General features: G+C 57.3%; 1 protein-coding gene across 4 annotated transcripts in view; it reads right to left on the bottom strand.

The window, feature by feature from the left end:
* PIP5K1C (phosphatidylinositol-4-phosphate 5-kinase type 1 gamma) overlaps positions 1-19,748 on the bottom strand; it is a 51,917-nt gene extending 32,169 nt beyond the window's left edge. For 2 of the 4 annotated variants that reach the window (XM_036116074.2, XM_036116075.2), the window contains exon 1: positions 19,551-19,747. In XM_036116074.2, coding sequence (XP_035971967.1) covers positions 19,551-19,644 — 94 coding nt within the window. In that variant the 5' untranslated portion in view covers positions 19,645-19,747. Of the gene's footprint in view, positions 1-219; positions 272-19,550 lie in introns of those variants that run through there. The other 2 variants (XM_036116073.2, XM_036116077.2) reach the window with 2 other exon arrangements.
* Positions 19,749-20,042: the final 294 nt, after the last annotated feature.

Here is a 20,042-nt window from a genome sequence, read left to right as displayed (position 1 = left end):
CACACAGGCTTCCTCGCTGTTCCTCCAACATGCCAAGCAGGGCCCTGCCCCAGGACCTTTGCACAGGTTGCCCCGCCCCCCCCCCCCAAACACCACTCCCAAGACACTTGCAGGGTTTGCTAACTTGCTTCATCCGAGACCTGGCTCAAAGGTCACCCCCTCTTAGGTGTCCTCCAACCACTCCGCCCAAAACAGCCCCTCTGAGGTCACTCTCCTCACCTCCTTGGCCTTCTGGTCTCCCAGGCACTCGGCAGCACCCGGTGCCTCCGTGTTATGTCTCTCCCACTACCGGGAGAGCAGGTCTGCTCAGTCACCCCCTGACAGACACCTTCAGGGCTCTCTGCGTGCAGACTCCCCACTGGACACGAGGGGCATGAGGCCTGTCAGCTCCATGCAGGGTGGGGCCCCTGCCCAGAGCAGGACTGCCTGGGGCCCAGGAAGAGCGCCGGCTCCCCGTGACTCAGAGCCAGCAAGAAAGCACTAGGCCGTGGCAGACAGGGCCAGCAGCCCCGAGAAGCCAGGAAGTGGTGCTGAGGCCCAGCCGCACACACTTCCCTGATCAGCTGGGATGCTCGGGCTGCCCTGGGCCTCCCGCGGCACAGGCCTCCGGAGCAGAGCCCTGCGGGCAGCCTGCGAAGACGCTGGGAACCCCTGGGGGGCAGTGCCAACCCTCAGCCCCGGTCAGCCTTGGCCCGCCAGGACGCTCAGGCGCCGCACTTGCAAATCCTGTCTCCGAACAGGAAGAAAGGCTCCCGTGGCCGAGCGAAGACGGCCGGTTCTCTGCGGCCACGTGATGCTCTGAGCCGCAGAGCGCCACCGAGGGGACGCCGAGGGCACCGCAGGGCGCGGGCAAGGCTGGCGGCCTCCGACTCCGCCCTCCGGGAACCCTGAGCCCGGGGCTCTGGAGACAGGCGGGCGGTCCCCGGCTGCGGTGCGGGAGCCTCTGGGGTCTCGGGCCGCCTGCTGACCACGGCTGTGTGACCGACCCCGGGCGAGGCCGCAGAAGGACTGCAGCCGAAGCCGAGCCAGGGGCAGAATCGCAAGCGAACCCGCAGCCGTTTTCTCAAGCACCCAGCTCTGGGCGGTCTGTGACCAGTACAGCTGACGGAAGCAGGTACCGCGGCGACACGTGGAGAGCGTTTCTAGAAGGAACGTAAGGATCTATTACCAGGGACTTCTTCGGGGGCGGAGGAAGGAAATAAGAGCTTTAACTCCTCTGTCCACCTTAAATTCCTTACTTTCAAAAAAGCACTAAATATATTCAAAGCCTGGATTATTCAGTCATACAAATAATGAGGTGCAGACACGCGCTGCCCCGGGGACGGACCCCGAGCCCACAACGCTCAGGGAGGGAACCAGACACAGAAGTCACGCGGGGTGTGAGTCCACGTGGGTGACACGCACAGAACAGGCTCATCCGCGGACGGGAAGGGGGCTCGTGGGGGCCCGCGGGCTGGGGGGGACGGGGAGTGACCGCTGATGGGGACGGGGTTTCCTTTGGGCTGACGGAATGTTCTCCAACTAGACAGTGGTGATGGTGGCACAACATAGCAAATGTAGTAAAACCCACAGAATCGTGTACTTTAAGACGGTGAATTTTTTTTTTAAGATTTATTTATTTAGTTTAGACAGAGAGAGAAAGAGAGCAAGAGAGCAAGAGAGCGCATGAGCTGGGGGAGGGGCAGAGGGAGAGAGAATCCCAAGTGGACTCTCTGCTGAGCACGGAGCCCCACGTGGGGCTCGATCCCACGTCCCTGAGATCCTGACCTGAGCCAAATCAAGAGTCGGACGCTCAACCGACTGAGCCACCCAGGCGCCCCCAAGAGAGTGAATTTTATGGTACGTGAACACATCTCAAAAACGAATCCCTTTAGCTGCAAAACCACTGCCCAACGATGCGCACCATCCAGAACATTCTCCAGGCTCCACTCCTTCTGGCAGGCAGTGCTGCAAAGTGAGGGTACAAGCGGCCCAGGTCACGCTGTCCCCCACACGGAGGCCAGAGGGGCCAGGCTCCACCGACTTGACGACCTTATTCTGCAGCCACCATTCCAAAGGCAGCGAAACGGGGTTGAAGACACCCAGGCCGAAAGTGAAAAAAACCCTATGATCACATCGCAGAATCCAGAAAGGCATTCGACAAAATTCAACACAAATTTCGTGTCTGGAAACTATTAGAAACTAGAGAAACAAACAGAAATGGGCTGATGGGGGAGAAGAACTGCTTTGCTTGAAAACAGAATAAAGCGAAAACCCACGGCAGACACGCGACGCTCCCCGCAAGAGGAGTGCAGCCGAGAGCCACCACTACCGTGGGGACGCCGGCCAGTGCAGTAAGACAAGAAAAGAGAAGGAACGGAGGTTGGAAAGAAAGACAACATTTCAGAAAACCCAGGAGAACCAACTGGCCAACCGTTAGAACTAACCAGAGCAGAGCAGGTGGCCGGTGACCTACCCGAGGTCATGCAGCACGAGTGCTGAGGCTGAATTTGGGAGTTTCTGCCCTTTGCACCCACCCCCTGCTCTTTACGCGGCTGCCTCTCCCTAGTTTCACGCTTGGATTAATTTTTATCTGTCAAATGTCGATGGCCCTTTCCAATTAACAGACACTGGGAAGATGCCCTGTCCTCCAGGGGCACTAAATCCCCAGAGCAGGGAGGGGATGTGGGGGGACGGGTGGACAGAGGGGTGGACGGAGGGAGGTAAGGGGGGGCGGAATGCATGAAGTAAGCACAGCAAAATGTCAACGGTAGGATCCAAGTGGTACGGAGTAAGCGCCCACTGTCCCATTCTTTCAACTTTTCTGTACAGTGGAAAATTTTCTTTACACGCAAACTTTTCCCTCCAGGTTAAAGGTGAATTTTGACTTCGGCCGCCAGGTGTTTTCAAGCTTAGGAGAAACGCGTTTTTTGAGTGGATTCTGCCCAAGGAATGTGAGTGATCACAGGGGGAATAGCAGACGTTACGGAGCACCAGTGTGCCACGGGATTCACGCACATTCACTCAGCATACCTTCCAGAAGGCACGTTCCCACCTCAGGCCTTGGCACTCACCGTGCCCTCTGCCTGGAATGCACTCTCCCTCCATCTGCCCGTGGCAGGCTGCTTTCCTCCATCACTCAGGTCTCGGCTTGAATAGCACCTCCTAGGGGGACTGTCCCTTCCCACCCCTAACCTCCTCCCACCCTCTACCACGCCCGTTTTGTTTATTCATGACACACGTCACTGTCTGAAGCTAACTGCTTTATCGCCTTTCTCCTTACCAGTAGAGCAGAGACCAGACCGTCTTGCTGACGCTGCTTCCCCCGACCTGGCCCTGTCCTGGCACGCGGTCCAAGCGCAGCAACCCCAGGTCGAACGGAGCTGGGTGGGGGACGCTGGGATGGAGCAGTGGGCATGGATTTGGGAAAGACCCCAGAGGGATGACAGCCAGGACAAGGAGATACCCAGCTGCAAGAGGGGAGGACTGGGGAGGACATGAAGCCCGGGGCCCGGTCAGGCGCACAGTGGGCCCATCACCGACACAGAGGCCACGGAGGAGGGACACTCGGATGTGGCCAGATGCCCAGGGCAGGGCACACACGCAAGATGATGCATGGAGGTGGCAGGTGCAGAGCAGAACAGTGCCCTGCACGTAGTAGGTGCTCGATCCACGTCTCTGTCAAGGACTGGAGACACCGTGGGAAATGCTGCCCCTGTCCAAAGCAGGGCTGGACTGGCCCCCAGCCCCCTACCCCCAGGACACGAGGGAAACCCATCCCGGCTCTGACCCCACAGCCCGAGGAGAACACTCCCCGTGGCTCTGGGCAACCACGCGGGCCTCAGCAGCAGCAGGACTCCAGCAACAGCCTAGAACTTCAAAATAGAAGGCAAGCCTCAAACCAAGGCTTTGGGATTCACAAAGCTGTTTTCTTCCTCTTGGATAGTTTTTCCCTCTCACAGGTTTGCATTTTTCACTCTGATCCCCCTGGAACAGTGAATGGTGTCAGAGAAGGAATTACAAATTTTCCTTAATAACCAATTTCCCAAAGAATATTCTGTTCCTTCCCTGCCTCCCTCGCTCACTCCAAACTGTGAGCATTGAGCATTTCCTGCTTGCTGGGCCCTGCTGTGGGATGAAATGCTTTGGAGGGTCTGGCATTGTCTAAACATGATGCTTAGGAACAAAAGATTTTAAGCACCCAGAAAAGCACAACATAACATAAAAGACACCAGCAGGTTAAACAGATCTTTTCTTGTTTCTCTCTTCAGTCAGGGGTCAGCAAATGTCTCCCGTGAAGGACCAGTGGAGGCCCAGAGGCAGGGACAGTGACTAGGGCGGAGGGGAGTGACATAAAGGTGGCTCTCACCCAGGGCAGCCCTGCCCCATCTGGGGACGTCTGTGGTTGTCACGCCTGGGGGCCTCCTGGCATGGAGGGGGTGGGGCCCAGGATGCTGCTCGGCCCCCCAGAGTGCTCAGGAGGCCCCCACAGAATGATCTGGTCCTGTGTCCACAGTGCCCAGGACAGACTCCGGAGCCGCCGTGGGGGTGTGTGGTGGGGGGACGGACTCCGGAGCCGCCGTGGGGGTGTGCGGTGGGGGGACGGACTCTGGAGCCGTCGTGGGGGTGTGCGGTGGGGGGACGGACTCCGGAGCCGCCGTGGGGGTGTGCGGTGGGGGGACGGACTCCGGAGCCGCCATGGGGGTGTGCGGTGGGGGGACGGACTCCGGAGCCGCTGTGGGGGTGTGTGGGATGACAGGGGGCGGGTAGGATGTGGGTGTCAGTATTTTCTAGGTATTTAAAACATTCCAGGATAAAAAACATACCTAACTGTGCTATCCTGTCTACTTTTGCTCTTGCTTGCAGTTCCCCGCAGCAAAGACCTACCGCACGCACACGTTCCCAGTGCGGGGCTGGCGTCCTGAAAGCCACATCCAACCTCTAACACTCGCGGAAGCCAACGGTCACTGGACCCACCGTACAGCTGGGGAGACTGAGGCTCAGAGGTCTGGGCCAGCTCAAGGCAGCAGAGCTGCAGGGGGTCCCAGGACCCCGCAGACCCACTCCGCCCACAAGGGCTGGCTCCCAGGTTGGCTCAAGGCAGCCCAAGCTGACCTGTCCTCACGAGCAACCAGAAACTTCCTCGCCAAGCCCTTCTGCGGCTTTCCCGGACCCTCCAGGCCGAGTTGCTGCTCCCGACGGTGCTCCCAAGCACCCGGCCCCATGTCCTGCAGCCATCTGGTCACCTGTGTGACCCCCACCACCACCCTGTGTATTGGGCCCAGCATGAGAGCTCCATGCCGCTCCCCCCGCATTTGCTGACTTTCGCTCTGCCTCACTGCCCCAGGCACACCCGCTCCTGGTCGTGCGCTCTCCAAGCCGGCACCAGCTCTGCCGAGCTCGCGGCATGCAGTGCACGCTCTGCGCGGGGTCACCCACACCATCACAGGGGCAGACGGAGACTGCTCCTCTTTCATGGATTCGGACACTGGGGCCCCAGACCTAGCACATGAGCGGTCACCCGCCAGTGTCCATCCCCCCGCCCAGCCGGTCGGGTCCTCTGCTGCTCAGGTTCCTTCACACCGTGGGCCCTGAGCCAGGCACATCTCCTCCCCGCCTCTTCTCTGCTCAGTGGATGCCTTCCCCGAGCCCATCCTGGGACCCAGGGATTCCAGGTCTAGCCTCTCCTGGCAGCTCCCTCTGGAACCCACGCCACGCCACCTTCAGAGCCCTCTTGGCTCCACTGAGAGCTCCGGAGGACAGGCCACTTCCCCGTCTCTCTCAGTGACCCCCATACCAGCTCCCAGGCACAGAGCCGACCTCAGTGCGCATCGCGGAGAAATCCTGGAGGGCTGTGTGGAGGAGGGAGCCTCAGGGGAAGAGCATGGGGAATGGAGCTCTCACACGGTCCCTGACCTGGACATCTGATGAAGGGCTGAATGCGAAGCAAGGCCATGAGCTTCCCACCAGGCCTGTGCTGGGCAATGCCTCTCATCTCTCTTCTTCAGAGAGGGAAACTGAGGCTCAAAGAAGTGCGATTAGGATGTTTCATGTTCAGACAGCAGCCTAACTCACACCGCTGGAAGAACAAAGGTGTGTGTGGAGAGGGATATATTTTTTTAAGATTTTATTTATTCATTTGAGACAGAGAGATACAGAGAGTGAGCGAGAGCGCTCATGAGCAGGGGGAGGGGCAGAGGCAGAGGCAGAGGCAGAGGGAGAAGCAGGCTCCCCGCTGAGCATGGAGCCTGACACAGGGCTCGATCTTAAACCCTGAGATCACGACCTGAGCCAAAACCAGGAGTCAGACACTTAACTGAGCCACCCAGGCCCCTCCCCCCACTTTAAAAGATTTTATTTGAGAGAGAGAGAGAGAGATTTGTTAATATAACTCAGGCCAGCCAACTTGCCCTGCAGACCAAACCCACAGTCTGTTTTATAAATAAAGTTTTATTGACACATAGCCACGCCCACTCATGTATGAATCTCTACCATGGCTTTTGCACTACAATGGCAGAACTGAACACTTACAACAGAGACCATCCGGCCCTTCACAGCAAGCTTGCCAAGCCCTGACCTAACGGAAGAGGTGTGATGAGCTTCAAGTGTGGCTGCACCTGGGGGCCACCTGTCAGTGCTGCTGTCCTCCCAGCACACCCCCTGCCCCCGCAGGTGCCTGATTGTCCCCTGTAAAGTCCCAGGGCAGGACCCTGCAGGTCAGGAGCCTGAGGCCTGGCTCCCCACCCAACCCTGGAGCCAGCAGCACTCTGCCTAGGTGTGGGGGATGGGGGCTCCTCAAGGGGACACCAGGTGGCCATCGCTGGACATGCAACTGCAGACCTCCACAGGGGAAGGGGCCTGTGGACGAGCCAGATCTGAGGACAGGAGGGCAGGAGGACAGGAGGGCAGGAGCACAGGAGCCCCGCCCCAGCAGGTGCCCGATGGAAGATCATGCGCTGTCTCAGGACCAACGTGTGAGGTTTCTTGGCCCAGTTTTCTTCCCAGATATATTTTTACTCCCCGGAAGCCAGGGCTGGGCTGCAACACTGCACTTGAATTCTAAAATGCCAGGAGCCACCGAGGCAAGCCAGGGCTGCTCAGCTGGAGGCACCCCTCAGCCCGGGGCTCGTCACTCATGCAGGTGTCTGCCCGTCAGGCTCTAGGCGGACGGTGGGAACCTGGGGCTGGGCGTTCTCTCAACACGGCAGTAATTTCCCAGTGTGGGCCAGCCTACCCAGCAGGGCGTGTCTAGGCTTCCAGAATCCCAGGGGGCCGGATTTGTTTTACATGGAGGCTGAGTGGGGCAGGGCCAGTAAGCTGGCGGAGAGCCAGGCCGGAACCAGGCCCCTGATGCCCGCTGGGCTCTGGGATTACCACAGGGGCCCCTGCACCTTGAGGGTCCCTCTGCGTCAGGCATGGGCTGGCTGCTCAGCTCAAGCTCTCGCTGGTGCTGCATTCCACCCTGTGGGGAGAGGGCCACAACTGCCCCATTCTGCAGATGAGAGAGGGAGGCTCCGAAGCGAAGCGAGCTGCCCGCTGGGGTGGCCAGCCTCCAGGACGGGCTCCAGTGGGCCGGGCCCCCTGGTATCCACATGCTTCTGCAGCAGCTGTGGGTGTGACCGATGGGGTACGGCTGAAGTGAGAGCGTGTGAGTTCCAACACAGGTCAGACACTGCTGTGTTCCCTTGCTCTTGGATTGCTCTCTGGGGGACAAGTGGTCACATGCTGTGAGGACACGTAAGTGGCCTGGGAAACCGAGGACAACTGCCACCAGCCACATGAGGGAGCAGCTCAGGAGCGGCTCCTCCAGCCCGGGTCGAGCCTTCAGATGAGGCAGGAGGCCTGCCTTCACCCTGATCTGAGACCCTGCACTGAAGCCACCCAGCTCAGCCACCCCCGGGTTCCGGACACACAGACACCCTGATTTGAGACCCCGCGCCGCAACCCCCCAGCTCGGCCACCCCCGGGTTCCGGACACACAGACACCCTGATCTGAGACCCCGCGCCGTAACCCCCCAGCTCAGCCACCCCCGGGTTCCGGACACACAGACACCCTGATCTGAGACCCCGCGCCGCAACCCCCCAGCTCGGCCACCCCCGGGTTCCAGACACACAGACACCCTGATCTGAGACCCCGCGCCGTAACCCCCCAGCTCGGCCACCCCCGGGTTCCGGACACACAGACACCGGGATCTGAGACCCCGCGCCAGAACCCCCCAGCTCGGCCACCCCCGGGTTCCGGACACACGGACACCATGAGATAGTAAACGTGCCACTGTCTAAAGCCACTACATTTTGGGGTAATTTATTTCACAGCAATAGCTACCTGATATGCTTGGGGTTTCCACATGGCCCCTGAGCACAGATAAGGACAGTGGGTTGGGGGATATCTACACAGAAGGCCTCCCTGCCCTACCCTCCACCTTTTCTGCCCTTACTCACTGCACTCCTGCCACACGGCTTCCTCACTGTTCACATGTGCCAGGCACAGTCCTGCCCCAGGGCCTTTGCACACACTTCTCTGATTAGGATGCTCTTCCCCATTTCACCATTCAGGCCTGGATCAAAAGTCTCCTCAGAGAGACCCTCCCTGCACGCCTGGCTGAGACGGCTCCCTAACCCATTCTCCAACCCCCTATCATAACTCCTACCCCTGCTCAGTTCAAACCTCCTCTTTATGCCTTTGGTCCTCCAGGGGCTGCTCTCTTAGAGGCCAGGAGCCTCCTGAGGCAGGAGTCACATCTTGCTTCACCGCTACGGCTCAGGGAGGCCTGTGCCGGGCACGGGGCAGGGACACCAGCACCTGCCCCCTTCTCCCTGGTGGTGACAACGGGAGTCACGACAAGGTCTGGGGCCCAGGGTACTAAGGGCTTGGGTCAGGAGGCAAATGGGGGAGCAGGAGCCTCCGGGCACAGCCTGCTTTTTGTCTCTAACCACTGAGCCACCAACTCTGACGCTCCAGTCAGCTCCAGCGACCGGCTAGAAAGTAGCAGGAATGTGGACACAGTAACAAAGAGCTGACTTCAGCTGAATGTGGGGCCAGCACCATCTGGTGCACCTACGTGTGATTCATCAAACCCTCCCCACAGCCCTGTGAGGTTGGTACTATGGCTACCTACATTGAGCCGAGGCTCCGAGAGGCCAAGTCAGGTCACTGGCCTGAGGTTACCCAGGAAAAAGTGGGAATGGATGAACGTGATTCCGGGCAGTCAGGCTCCAGCCTGAGCCACAAGCACACGGAGGGAAGGAGATGGGGAAGAACCAGCCGTGCTAGAGCCAGCAGAGCCTCCCAGGCAGAAGGAGGACCCAGTGCAAAGGTCCTGGGGCAGGACTGTGCCTGCAGAGTTGGGGAATCAGCACAGAGGCCCCAGTGGCTGGAACAGAGTAAGAAGAGATGAGGACAGGGATGGGACAGGCCTTGCTGCCACTGTCACTGTGAGGACCCACGTGTGGCCTGTTAAGATGAAGGTCTGTCTCCAGGCGCTCCCAGACTGGGGGTTTCCTGGAGGCAAGCCCGGAATCCACCTTGGCCCCTACTACGACTGGAGGCCAGGCCAAGGCTGGAGTCTGATCCATTTGCTGAATGAATATCCATGCCACCCGCGCAGCTCAGGAGAGTGGGAGAGGGTGGGAATCCTTGACCCCTGGGTGCTGGCCTCTTCCTGTGCTCCTTCTGGGCTCCGCTGGCGATGGGCTTCCCCCAGGCCTGGCAGACAGTAAGTGCTCAATAAGGAGCTGATGAGCAACAGGAATGAGTGACTAGCGTGTGCACAGTGGCATATTATACGGGTTTAAAAGAACATGGTGGGGGCGCCTGAGTGGCTCAGTCGTTAAGCGTCTGCCTTCGGCTCAGGTCCTGATCCCAGCATCCTGGGATCGAGCCCCGCATCGGGCTCCCTGCTCGATGGGAAGCCTGCTTCTCCCTCTCCCTCTCCCCCTACTTGTGTTCCCTCTCTCGCTATCTCTCTGTCAAATAAATAAAATCTTTGAAAAAAAAATAAAATAAAAGAACATGGTGGCTCTGAGCTACACTGATAGGAACTAAGAGCCAAGCCAAACTGAATACGTTAAAGTGTAAAATGCAGAACAGGGTTAGAAAATTCACATTTCCCCATTTCTTTTTTTTAAAGATTTATTTATTTATTTTAAAGAGAAAGAGAGAATGAGGGGGGAGGGGCAGAAGGAGAGAAAGAACCTCAAGCCAACTCCCCGCTGAGCGCGGAGGGCTTGATCTCACGACCCTGAACCCAAGATCATGACCTGAGCCGAAACCGAGTCAGACGCTGAACCTACTGAACCACCCAGGTGCCCCTCACATTTCCCCATTTCAAAACTGACTACAAAGCCACAGTAACCAAGACAGTGTGGTCCTGGCATATAAAGACAGACAGAGACATCAGGGAGTGGTCCAGAATACGTCAGTGAGAACCCAGAAGTAAACGTACACGTCCACAGTCCACGGATTTTGACAAGGTTGCCAAGACCACTCCAAGGGGAAAGAAGAGTCTCAGCAAACAGCGCTGGGACAACTGGATTTCCACGCACGGAGAATGAAGTTGGACCCTATTTCACACCATATGCAGAAGTGACTCAAAACGCAGGAGAAATCTAAACCAATGTAACAGATGCAACAATAAAGCTCTCAGAAGAAAATAGGCCTAAGTCTTCATCACGTTGGGTCAGGCCATGGTTTCTTGCATATGACAACTGAAGCACCAGCAACCGAGGGAAAATAAACCGGACTTCCTCAAAATTAAAAACGTTTGTACTTTGGGGCGCCTGGCTGGCTCAGTTGGTGGAGCATGCGACTCTTGATCTTGGGGTCGTGAATTCAAGCCCCACATTGGGCATGGGGCCTACTTTAAAAATAACTAAATAAAATATATATTTTTTAATGTTTGCACATCAAAGGACACCACCAAGAAAGTGAAGAGACAACCTACAGCATGGGAGAGAATATTTGCAAATCACAGATCTGAGAAAGGAATAGTATCTAGAATACATAAAGAACACTTACAATTCAATAAAAAGAAAAATAAATGAAAAATGAGCAAAGGGTCTGAACATGACATGTCTTCACAGAAGATGTACAAACAGCCAACAAGCCCATGAAAAGACGCTCCACATCACTGATCGGTCAGGGAAACACAGATCAAAACCGCAGTGAGAGCACTTCATGCCCACCGGGACAGCCAGAGTCAAAGAGACACACAGGAGCGAGTAATGTCCAGGATGGAGGGAAATCAGAGCCCTCAGGCACGGCTGATGGGAATGGAAAGTGGGGCAGCTGCTGCGGATAAGTCTGGCAGTTCTTCAAAAGGTTAAACTTAGAGTCTCCACACGACCCGGCACTTCCACTCCTGGGTGTCCACCCAAAAGAAATGACAACATCCATCCACACAAAAACCTGCCTGCGCCTGTTCGTGGACACACTATCCATAACAGACAAAAAGTGGAAACAACCCAGTGTCCGTCAACAGATAAATGGAGACACAAAACACGCTCTATCCATATTACAGAACGTCACTCAGCCAGGAAGAAGAGCGAGGTGCCCACACAAACTACCACATGGACGGACCCAGTGAGGGAAGTGAAGGGCAAAGGCATTCTAAGGGGGAGAGAGCACATGCAAAGGTCCTGTGGAAACAAGATGGGATGCCTTTGTGGAACAGCAAAGAAAGGGTTTGGTGTGGCTGGAGGGGAAGGTACACCTGGGGGTGCCGAGAATGGAGGCAGGGGGCAGTCTCCGGGGGAAGAGCCCTGACCAGCGGCCTACCCTTCCTCCCCCATCCTGAGATCTGTCCTGCTCCCCCCACCTCAATCTCACTGCACAAAGCAAATGCGTTTCCAGAGTAGTAAACAGGAAGCCTTGCAAAGGACGGGGGGAGGGTGGCCATTAATCCAGAACTTAGCAGGCCTTAGGCCAGTAGACCGTTTTCCAAAGTCCCAGCATTCAAGAAAAAGAGAAAGGAGATTCCAGAACTTTCACCACCCTCGCCACAAACACGGTTACACACATGTCCATGCCAGACGCAGGCCTCCCACCAAAGTCCAGGGCCCAAGGCTGGAGAGCATCAGGTGGGCTTCCTGAAGAGGCAGGCAGAGGGCCAGCACTGAAGGGACTGGAGCAGGGGGTGGCTCACTCACAACGGCTCAGGTGGAAGGCCTCAGGTGGTGGGGCCGGGTCCACAGAGCGCACGTCTGCCTGGGGGAAGTCTTGTCTAGTCGGGGCCCTGGGAGACCTGCTGCCCCAGGTCTGAGTGTGATCCCGGACTGAATCCCACCGAGGGGACAAAGACTGCCATCCAGGACAATTTTGGATTAACTGATAAAACGTGAATCCTGACTGTGGACCGGATTTAAACTTCTTAAACTTGATCCCCGCACTTAGCGAAGAGAATATCCTTGCTTATAGGATACATAGTTGCTCCTTATTCGCAGATCCCTTACCTGCAAATTTACCCACTGGCCATTTGCAGCCCCAAATCAATACTCCTGAGCCTTTCGAGGTCACCCATAGACACACCAGGGGAGTGAAAAATCTGTCACCTCCCGCCCATGTGTCCAGCAGAGGTCACTCTGCCTTCAGGTCTCTCTTTCTTGTACTACAGACAAGGGCCCTTTCCATGGCCTACTGAGGGACATGTTTTAAATGTCTGTGCTTTCTGTCGGTGATTTTCAGTGTCCACAGCGGCCCCCGAGCGTAGAGCTGCCATGGTCTGGGGCTCCTGAGCCCAGAAGGCTGTGCGTGATGCGCCTCAGAAAACACACGTGTTAGACCAGCTTCCGCCGGCTGCCCTGAGTTCAGTGTTAGTGAATCAACAATACATAGTTTACAAAAAGTCTAAATAGAAACACACACACACGTGACACAAGTTCCATGTTGAAAATGTCGTGACCAGAGGCTCACGGGGACCTAACCCTGTGTTCCTGCAGGAGGCCTGTTTCAGTATTCGCGAACTCCGTGTGCGCGGAGACTTCACGGGACAGAACTGCTGGGAATGATGGGGAACTGGCTACACCCATGTATTAGGACAGAGGGGCATCATGTCTGCAGCTGACTCGCAATGACCCGCAGCACCTCTCTCTCTCTCTGTCTCTCTCTCTCACACACACACACACACACACACGCATGCACACGATAATACACGTTCAGTAAAAAGATAACATCACGTGGTGAAGTGTCAGCAGCTGGTGAATCTCGGCTAAGGGCCGAATGCTGCAGTAAGCCTGCAACTTTTCCTGCAGGCTTGAAAATTTTCAAAATAAGATGTTAAAAAAGAAAAGGTAGGTATGAACACAGAAAACCACCTGGAATGGTGGTTATCTGCTCCTAGAAACAGAGAGCAGGAAACAGAAATCTTCCGTTCCTCCTGACCACAGGTCTGATTGTTGTTTTTTTTAAAGGAAACATGTTATTACTTGTAGTTACAGACTTGCCCGCTGCAAGAACCAGGCAGATGAGTGGGACAGAATAGAAAGTCCAGAAATAGACCAGCCACGTGCAGGAATCTGGTATGTGATGAAGGTGGCATCTCAAATCGGGGAGGAAAGCAGATTATCCAGAAAGTGGAGTAGGGACAACCCTGAGCCACCTGAAAAAACATGGAACAGTAAACTCTCTTAACACCTTGTATGAGGATAAATTCCAAATATAGCAAGACTTTAAAGGATTTTTTTTTTAAGTGAAACTACAGAGGTACTAGAAAAATTATAACCTCAGAACAGGGAACACTTTTCCATCCGTGACACCAAACTGAGAAACCATAAAAGGAGAGACTGATAAATTTGACCACATAAATAGAAAGATACCTGCCTGGCATTAATTACCGTTTTAAGAGAAGATGGGAAAAGACTACTCACGCTGTGTCATAAATTAAAAACAAAAACAAAAACCTTTCATGATATATAAAGAGCTTCCACAAATAAATAAGAAAAAGACCTGAGAGACCAATTGGATATGGGAAAGATACAACTACCCAGTTCCCAGAAAACAAAGGGAGTTCTGAGATGTGAATTATTAAATGTGGGAATGGGGATGAGCAACGAGAAGGGGACTGACTAGCCCAAGCGCACCTTGGGGTGTCCTTCATACACAAATGCCCGAACCGCACCCCACTTCCTTAAACCTTCAACGGCAACCCCACGCATCCAGAATAAAGGCCAAGAAATGTGTGCATGGTGCACACACAAGACAGAAAGCAACTGTGACAAAATGTTGGTGGTTCCTTTTTCCAACCGAAGCCAAAATGCCTTCACACTGGCTCGAGCACGTGGGGCCCCTCGGGCTGGACCCGAAGCCCTCCAGGGTGGCTTGGTGGAGGAGCGGGTGCAGGGCGGTGATTTTCTAATCCCCCACGTCTCTAATCCCCACACGTGGACAGTCCAGCTGGCAACGGCAGGCAATCCCCAGTGGGGTCTCAACCGGCCTTGTCACGAGTGGTGACACGAGGCTCAGCCACAGTGGCAGGCGGTGTGGGCAGGAAGGCCTGGGAGCCCGAGATCCCCGGAGCCAACGTCACAGAGCCGTCATTCGGTGAGCACTACCCTGAGGCCGCAGGCCTCGCCCTGCTCCTGTCCCCTGAATCCTTGGGACCCCCCTGCCCTCACCTTGAGAGGGGCCGAGATGGGGAGCAGGAACTTCACCTGCTCAGAGGCACAGTGTCTGCGGCCAAGGCAGGGTCAGCCCCGGGTCAAGACCAAGGTCAAGACCCAGCCTGCCCCTCCTACATCAGCATGAGCCTGCTGGAACTTGCTCCTTCCCGGGCCCTCCCCACCGCCCCCCCACCAGCTCCAGGGCACAGGCCAATCCCTACTGGGCTCCGCGGCTCCCTCACCCTCCTCAACCCCCACAGCCTCCATTCAGGCCCCCAGCCTAGCTCAGCACAGCTCACCTGCCACCTGCCGTGGGAAGGTCCTTCCCGACCAACCGGCCAGAGTACTGGGCCAGGGCCCCCCCGCCACAGCCCCACATGACTGGCCCTGCCTGCTTCAGGGTCCCCCAAAACATGGACTTTGTTTCCTTGGATCAAATGAATCAAGCTTGTTCCTACCTCAGGGCCTTTGCACAGGCTAATCCCTCTGCCTGGCACACTCGACCCGTGGCTGCATTCCTCCCTGACCACCCCAGCTGCAGCCAGCCCTGCACTGGCATCACCACGACTGTTCCTGTCCCCACTACGCGCTCACCACTGACCAGCACGCTCTCCTCAGGGGATGGCAAACATTTTCCATAAAGCACAAGACCGTGAGTATTTCTGACTCTGCAGACCATAAGGTCTACAAGCAAAAGTCGTCACAGACAACATGTGAGTGGGTGGGTGTGGCGGTGTGGGAATAAAACTTCATTGACAGAAACTGGGGACGGATAGGCCTTGGCCCCAAAGGTCCAGGCTGCCGACCCCTGATCCTATCTGTTTACTTGTTCGCCATGAAAGCCGCGAGGGAGTGGCCCAGGTCACTGCACCTAGAACCCCCGCTGGTCCACGGCAGGTGCCTGATCAAGGTTTAATGAGCACTGTTCGAGGACGAAGTAAGAAGCACCCGGGTGTCCTTGTGTACCCGGAGTCTGATAGCAGATCCGTAACTGTTCCAGGTTCTGCACAGAAACAGCAGACCACATGTGGCCCCCTGGAACTCACCTGTCCCTCCGAGGAGGGAAACTCCCAGCACCCACACGGAGCTGGCTACCTGCCAGGGGCACTTCTCAGGGCTTGCAAGTCCGTCCGCCTGATGCAGCCCCATGAGACAGGTACACGCATCAGACCCATCTCACAGATGGAGACACCGAGGCGGCGTGTCCCCCTAGCTGGCCAAGGATTCACCTGGGATGTGAACCGAGCAGTCTAGCTCCCAAGGCCTCTCCGTGGAGGGGACTGAACCGTCAGAGGTAAAAGTGTCACACTGCCAAGAAGCATCCAGGGCAGAATTCCAACTGGGAGATTTCTGCCTCCAAGGGACACAGCTCACAGGCAACAAGGGGGTGAGGGACCACTAGCCCACAACTACCGAGGAGGCCTCCGAAGACAATGCCCCACCCCAGCCCCGTGGGCCCCTGCTGTTTTTCAAGCGCACCAGGTCTTTGCCTGGGCTGCGCCATCTTCCTTTCCATCCTTCAGGCCTCCCGCAACGTTGGGGGAGGCCTCACTGGGACGGAGATATTTGAGCAAAAACTTGAAAGAGCTAAGGAAGCAAACAACACAGATATGAAGGATGAACGTTCTAGACAGAGAGCACATGTGCAAAGGCCCTGGGGCAGGACCATGCCTGGTGGGTGGGAGAAACAGCAAAGGAGCCTGTGTGGCCAGAGCAGAGTGGGCGAGGGGGAAAGAGGGAGGAGGGGAGAGCAGGTCATCCAGGGAGGTGGGTGCCCTGGAGGGCTATGGGCAGAGAAGGGTGGGACCTAAGTCAGTTTTTAATGGGAACCTTCTGGAATGAGCTGTAGGGAGCAAGGAAGAGACGGGGTATCAGGCCAGCGATGGATGATGGGGCTAGACCAGGTGGGGCAGAGAATACGGAAGAAGTAGGCAGACTCTGGGTCCATTCTGAAGACAAAACCAGCATAATCTGCCACCAGATTAGATGTGGGAGGGGGCTGGGGGGGGCTGGGAATGAAGCCAACTGTTCTGTGATATCATGCAAGTCGGAAGGACAGGAGGGAAATGGCTCAGAAAACCAGACCACAGCTCAGGCCAAAAGCCCACAGGCAGATCACAGGTCCCAACAGTTGGCCCCGTGAATGCATCCAAGCCCCCAAAAGCCAGCGGAGAACTCCATCCGGCCCTTTCTGGACCAGGCCTTGGGAGCAAAGATCAGGGCATTTAAAGTAACCAGATTCTAAACACCAAGACATCATTTCACCTCCGTCACACTAGCCAAAACTAAGGAGGCTGGTAACATTCAGAGCTGGCAACACTGTGGCGAGGGTCTCTCTTGGCCCCTGCCAGACCTTTCTGGAAAGCCAGTAGGCATCAGATAACAATTTTCAAGTGGCTCACCACGGCCCAGCCATTCCAAAGCAGGGACTTCAACTGCTAGAAGTCAAAGCGCCACAGTTAGGGGCCATGTTCAAGGATGTTTACCACAGCATCGCTGGTAACAGCAAAAGGTGGATTCCAGAAGCAGCCAGAATGGTCCTCAGCAGGAGGCTGGTTGAACTAGTAATGGCTGGTGCCTAAAACGGGCTGTCTTTCCTCAAGCACTCTCAACATGCTGACGCACACTAACTCGGGTGAGGCTCGTCGTAGCCAGCCCCAAGCAGGTATACACATCACCCCATTTTACAGATGGGGCTACAGAGGCTCAGAAAAGTCAAGGCATTTGCCCTTCAAAGTCACACAGCAACTGAGTGGAACCCAGGCAGTATAACTGGGCTTTGCCCCCTCTTAACCATGGCCCCGTACTCTCTCTGAAGAAAGTAATTGATACCAACAAGGGGCTGGGAAGTTCAGATTATTGCAGATAAAAAGCAACCCAAATTATGGGATAACAGAGTGAGACCAAAGGTTCTCATCTAGGGTGACTGTGTCTCCACACATGGGGACATTTATGGTCAACACAACTCAGGGGCGGTGCTCCTGGCACTGAATGGCCGGGGCCAGGGATGCTGCTCAGCCCCCCTCCAGTGCCCAGGAAGCTACCTCCAGAACAGAATTTTCCAGCCCAAAACGTCAATAGTGCCGAGGCGGAGAGCCCCTGGTGTGGCATGGAACCATCTTGGCAAAAAATAAGCAGACATGTTTATGGATTTCTACATTTCTATGAGCAGCAGGAAAAGCCTGGACGGTTTTCACCCAAACTTAGGATTTACATCAGGAGAAAGGAGTTTGGAAAGGGAGCAGCAGCTCTTAATTTTAGAGTGAGTGAGATAAACGATTTGCCAGGGGAGTTAGATTTCTGCGGATTTTGGTGACAGGCAGTCGGGGCTGGCCCCTTATCTTCCAGGCCCCCATGCTTAGACCCAGCTGCCGCTGGGCCTGGGACCTTATCTGCCCTCATCTGGCTCACTGAGTCCCTAATAAAATAAATGTTTGCTATGCGGCTTTCTTGTGGTCACTGAGTCTTGGGCTGTTTTGTCTCTGACCAGCCCCAGTTGGAGGGCTGATGGTGGAGGTCAGGGGTCTGATAAAGGAGCGTGGCTGGGTCCCGGAACCACGCCTAGGGCTAGCCAAGCCAGGGCACCAATCCCCAGCCAAGAACAAGGGCGAGGCAACCGGATGGTCGAAGGAAGCAGGTCATCTACCGAGCGCTTCCAGATGGCAGTAGGGACAGAAGCGGCAGAAGCCTTCCAGAGCCCGGGGCAGGGGGTGGGGGGGAAGCTCGCTGGCCCCTCTCTCTCTCCAGACATTTCGCCCATCCCCCCCCCCCCCCCCCCAGCCACACAGCATATCCCGCCTGCCAAGGAAGCTTCAGGAGGCCTGGGGGAGAAGGAGGACGGATGCCCGTGTGGGTGTCTGCAGGGCCTCTGCTAGCGAGGGCTGCCTGATGAGAGCAGAGGATCCTGCAGATCCGGAAACTTCTGTTTGGAAGCTTGAGAATGTGACCCAGAAGGAAGCTTGGAGGAGAAGATTCCTCTGGGCAGCGGCCCAGCTCTGCTGCTGCCCATGCACAGCCGGCCAGGAGCCCGCCGGGAGCTGGGCCGGGCCACGTCGCTCCTCACACCTGCTGTTCCGGAGGGCGAGGGAGGAAACAGTGCCCTACACACCAACAGTCGCCCTCCAGTGTCCAGGGAGAAGGCTGGGGAGGGGGGTGACTCTTTTTCCCCCACCTGCCTGCAGAGAGAGCCCTGGCCCTAAAAGCATGGCGAGATGTCATGTCCTCAATCCCCTCCTGTCATAAGGAGGTAAACTGAGGCCCAGAAAGGCAATGAATGGCCAGTGCACTAGAAGCCGGGTCTGGTGACTCCCACGAAGAGAGATGGGATAGTCAGGAGGCTGGCCCAGATGGCCTCAAAGACCCCCCAGCCCCCTCCCCCGCAACTCCTGCCCTTCACCACCCAGATGTGCCCACAGGGGGGATCCCAAGAAGCTGACCCCAGCAAGGTGGCCGGCGCAGGAAGGGAGAGGCACATCTGGGACAGTGTCACCTCCCCGGCCATGCCCATCTCGGAAGCATGGCCGCTCCCCAGAACGGGGGTGCTGCACCGTCCCACACACGGAGAGCAGCACCCCCCCCAACAAGACTGGGTGGGATGCCGTCCCCAGGCGCCCTCAGCCGGAGGCAGCGCGCCCACCCACCGCGTGGCCTCACCCCCCCGCCCCGCCCCGCCCCGAGGTGAGGATCCGCGTTCCTCGCACGCCTCCGAAGGGGGCTGCTCGCCCCACGGCCTCCCAGAACCGGGCCCCGCACGCGCCCCCGGAACCCCCGGGCAGGGCGGCGCCCCCGCGAGCCCCCCCGCCCGGTGTGTCCCATCTCCCCCCCCCCGCGAGCGCCCCCGAGTGGAACGTTCCGGCCTCCCCGCGGCGGGTCCCGGCGCCCCTCCGGCGCTCGGGCGGCTCCACTGGGCCGCGGCGGGGGGAGGCCGGGCGGGCCCACTCGGGGAGCGGGGAGGGAGGGAGGTCCGGCACCGTTACCTGCCGCCGCCCCGCTCTCCGCGGCCCAGGCCGCCTCCGAGGTCACGGCCCCCGCCTCGGCGCTCTCCGCCTCCTCCGGCACCTCCAGCTCCATGGCCGCGCGCGCGGACCGGCCGGCGGGGGGGCGGCCCGGAGGCTGCACCCGAACTGCGGCCGCCGCCGCCGAACAACAACCGCCGCCGGCTGGAGGGCGGAGGGAGGGGGCCGGGCCCGGGGAGCGGGGGGCGGGCCCGGAGGCGGGGCCAGCGTGCGCCGGCGCACAGCGCGCGCGCGCGCGCCGCCGGCCGGGGCTCGGGGGCGGGCCTGCGTGCGTCCCCGCGTCTCGAGCGCCCCCACGCGCCCAGGGGGTGGAAGGGCGGCTCCATGCGCGTCGTCTAATCCTATTGCTAGAATATTGTCACACGTCATAAACCCAAGCGCTGTCTACAGTTAATCAGCTACTTAACATCATATTGCAGAGGACACTTACTTATGGTATGTGCTTTGTCATAA

Source organism: Halichoerus grypus, chromosome 1 (assembly GCF_964656455.1).
Source record: "Halichoerus grypus chromosome 1, mHalGry1.hap1.1, whole genome shotgun sequence".
NCBI lineage: Eukaryota > Metazoa > Chordata > Mammalia > Carnivora > Phocidae > Halichoerus > Halichoerus grypus.
This window is presented reverse-complemented; position numbering and strand designations above follow the sequence as displayed.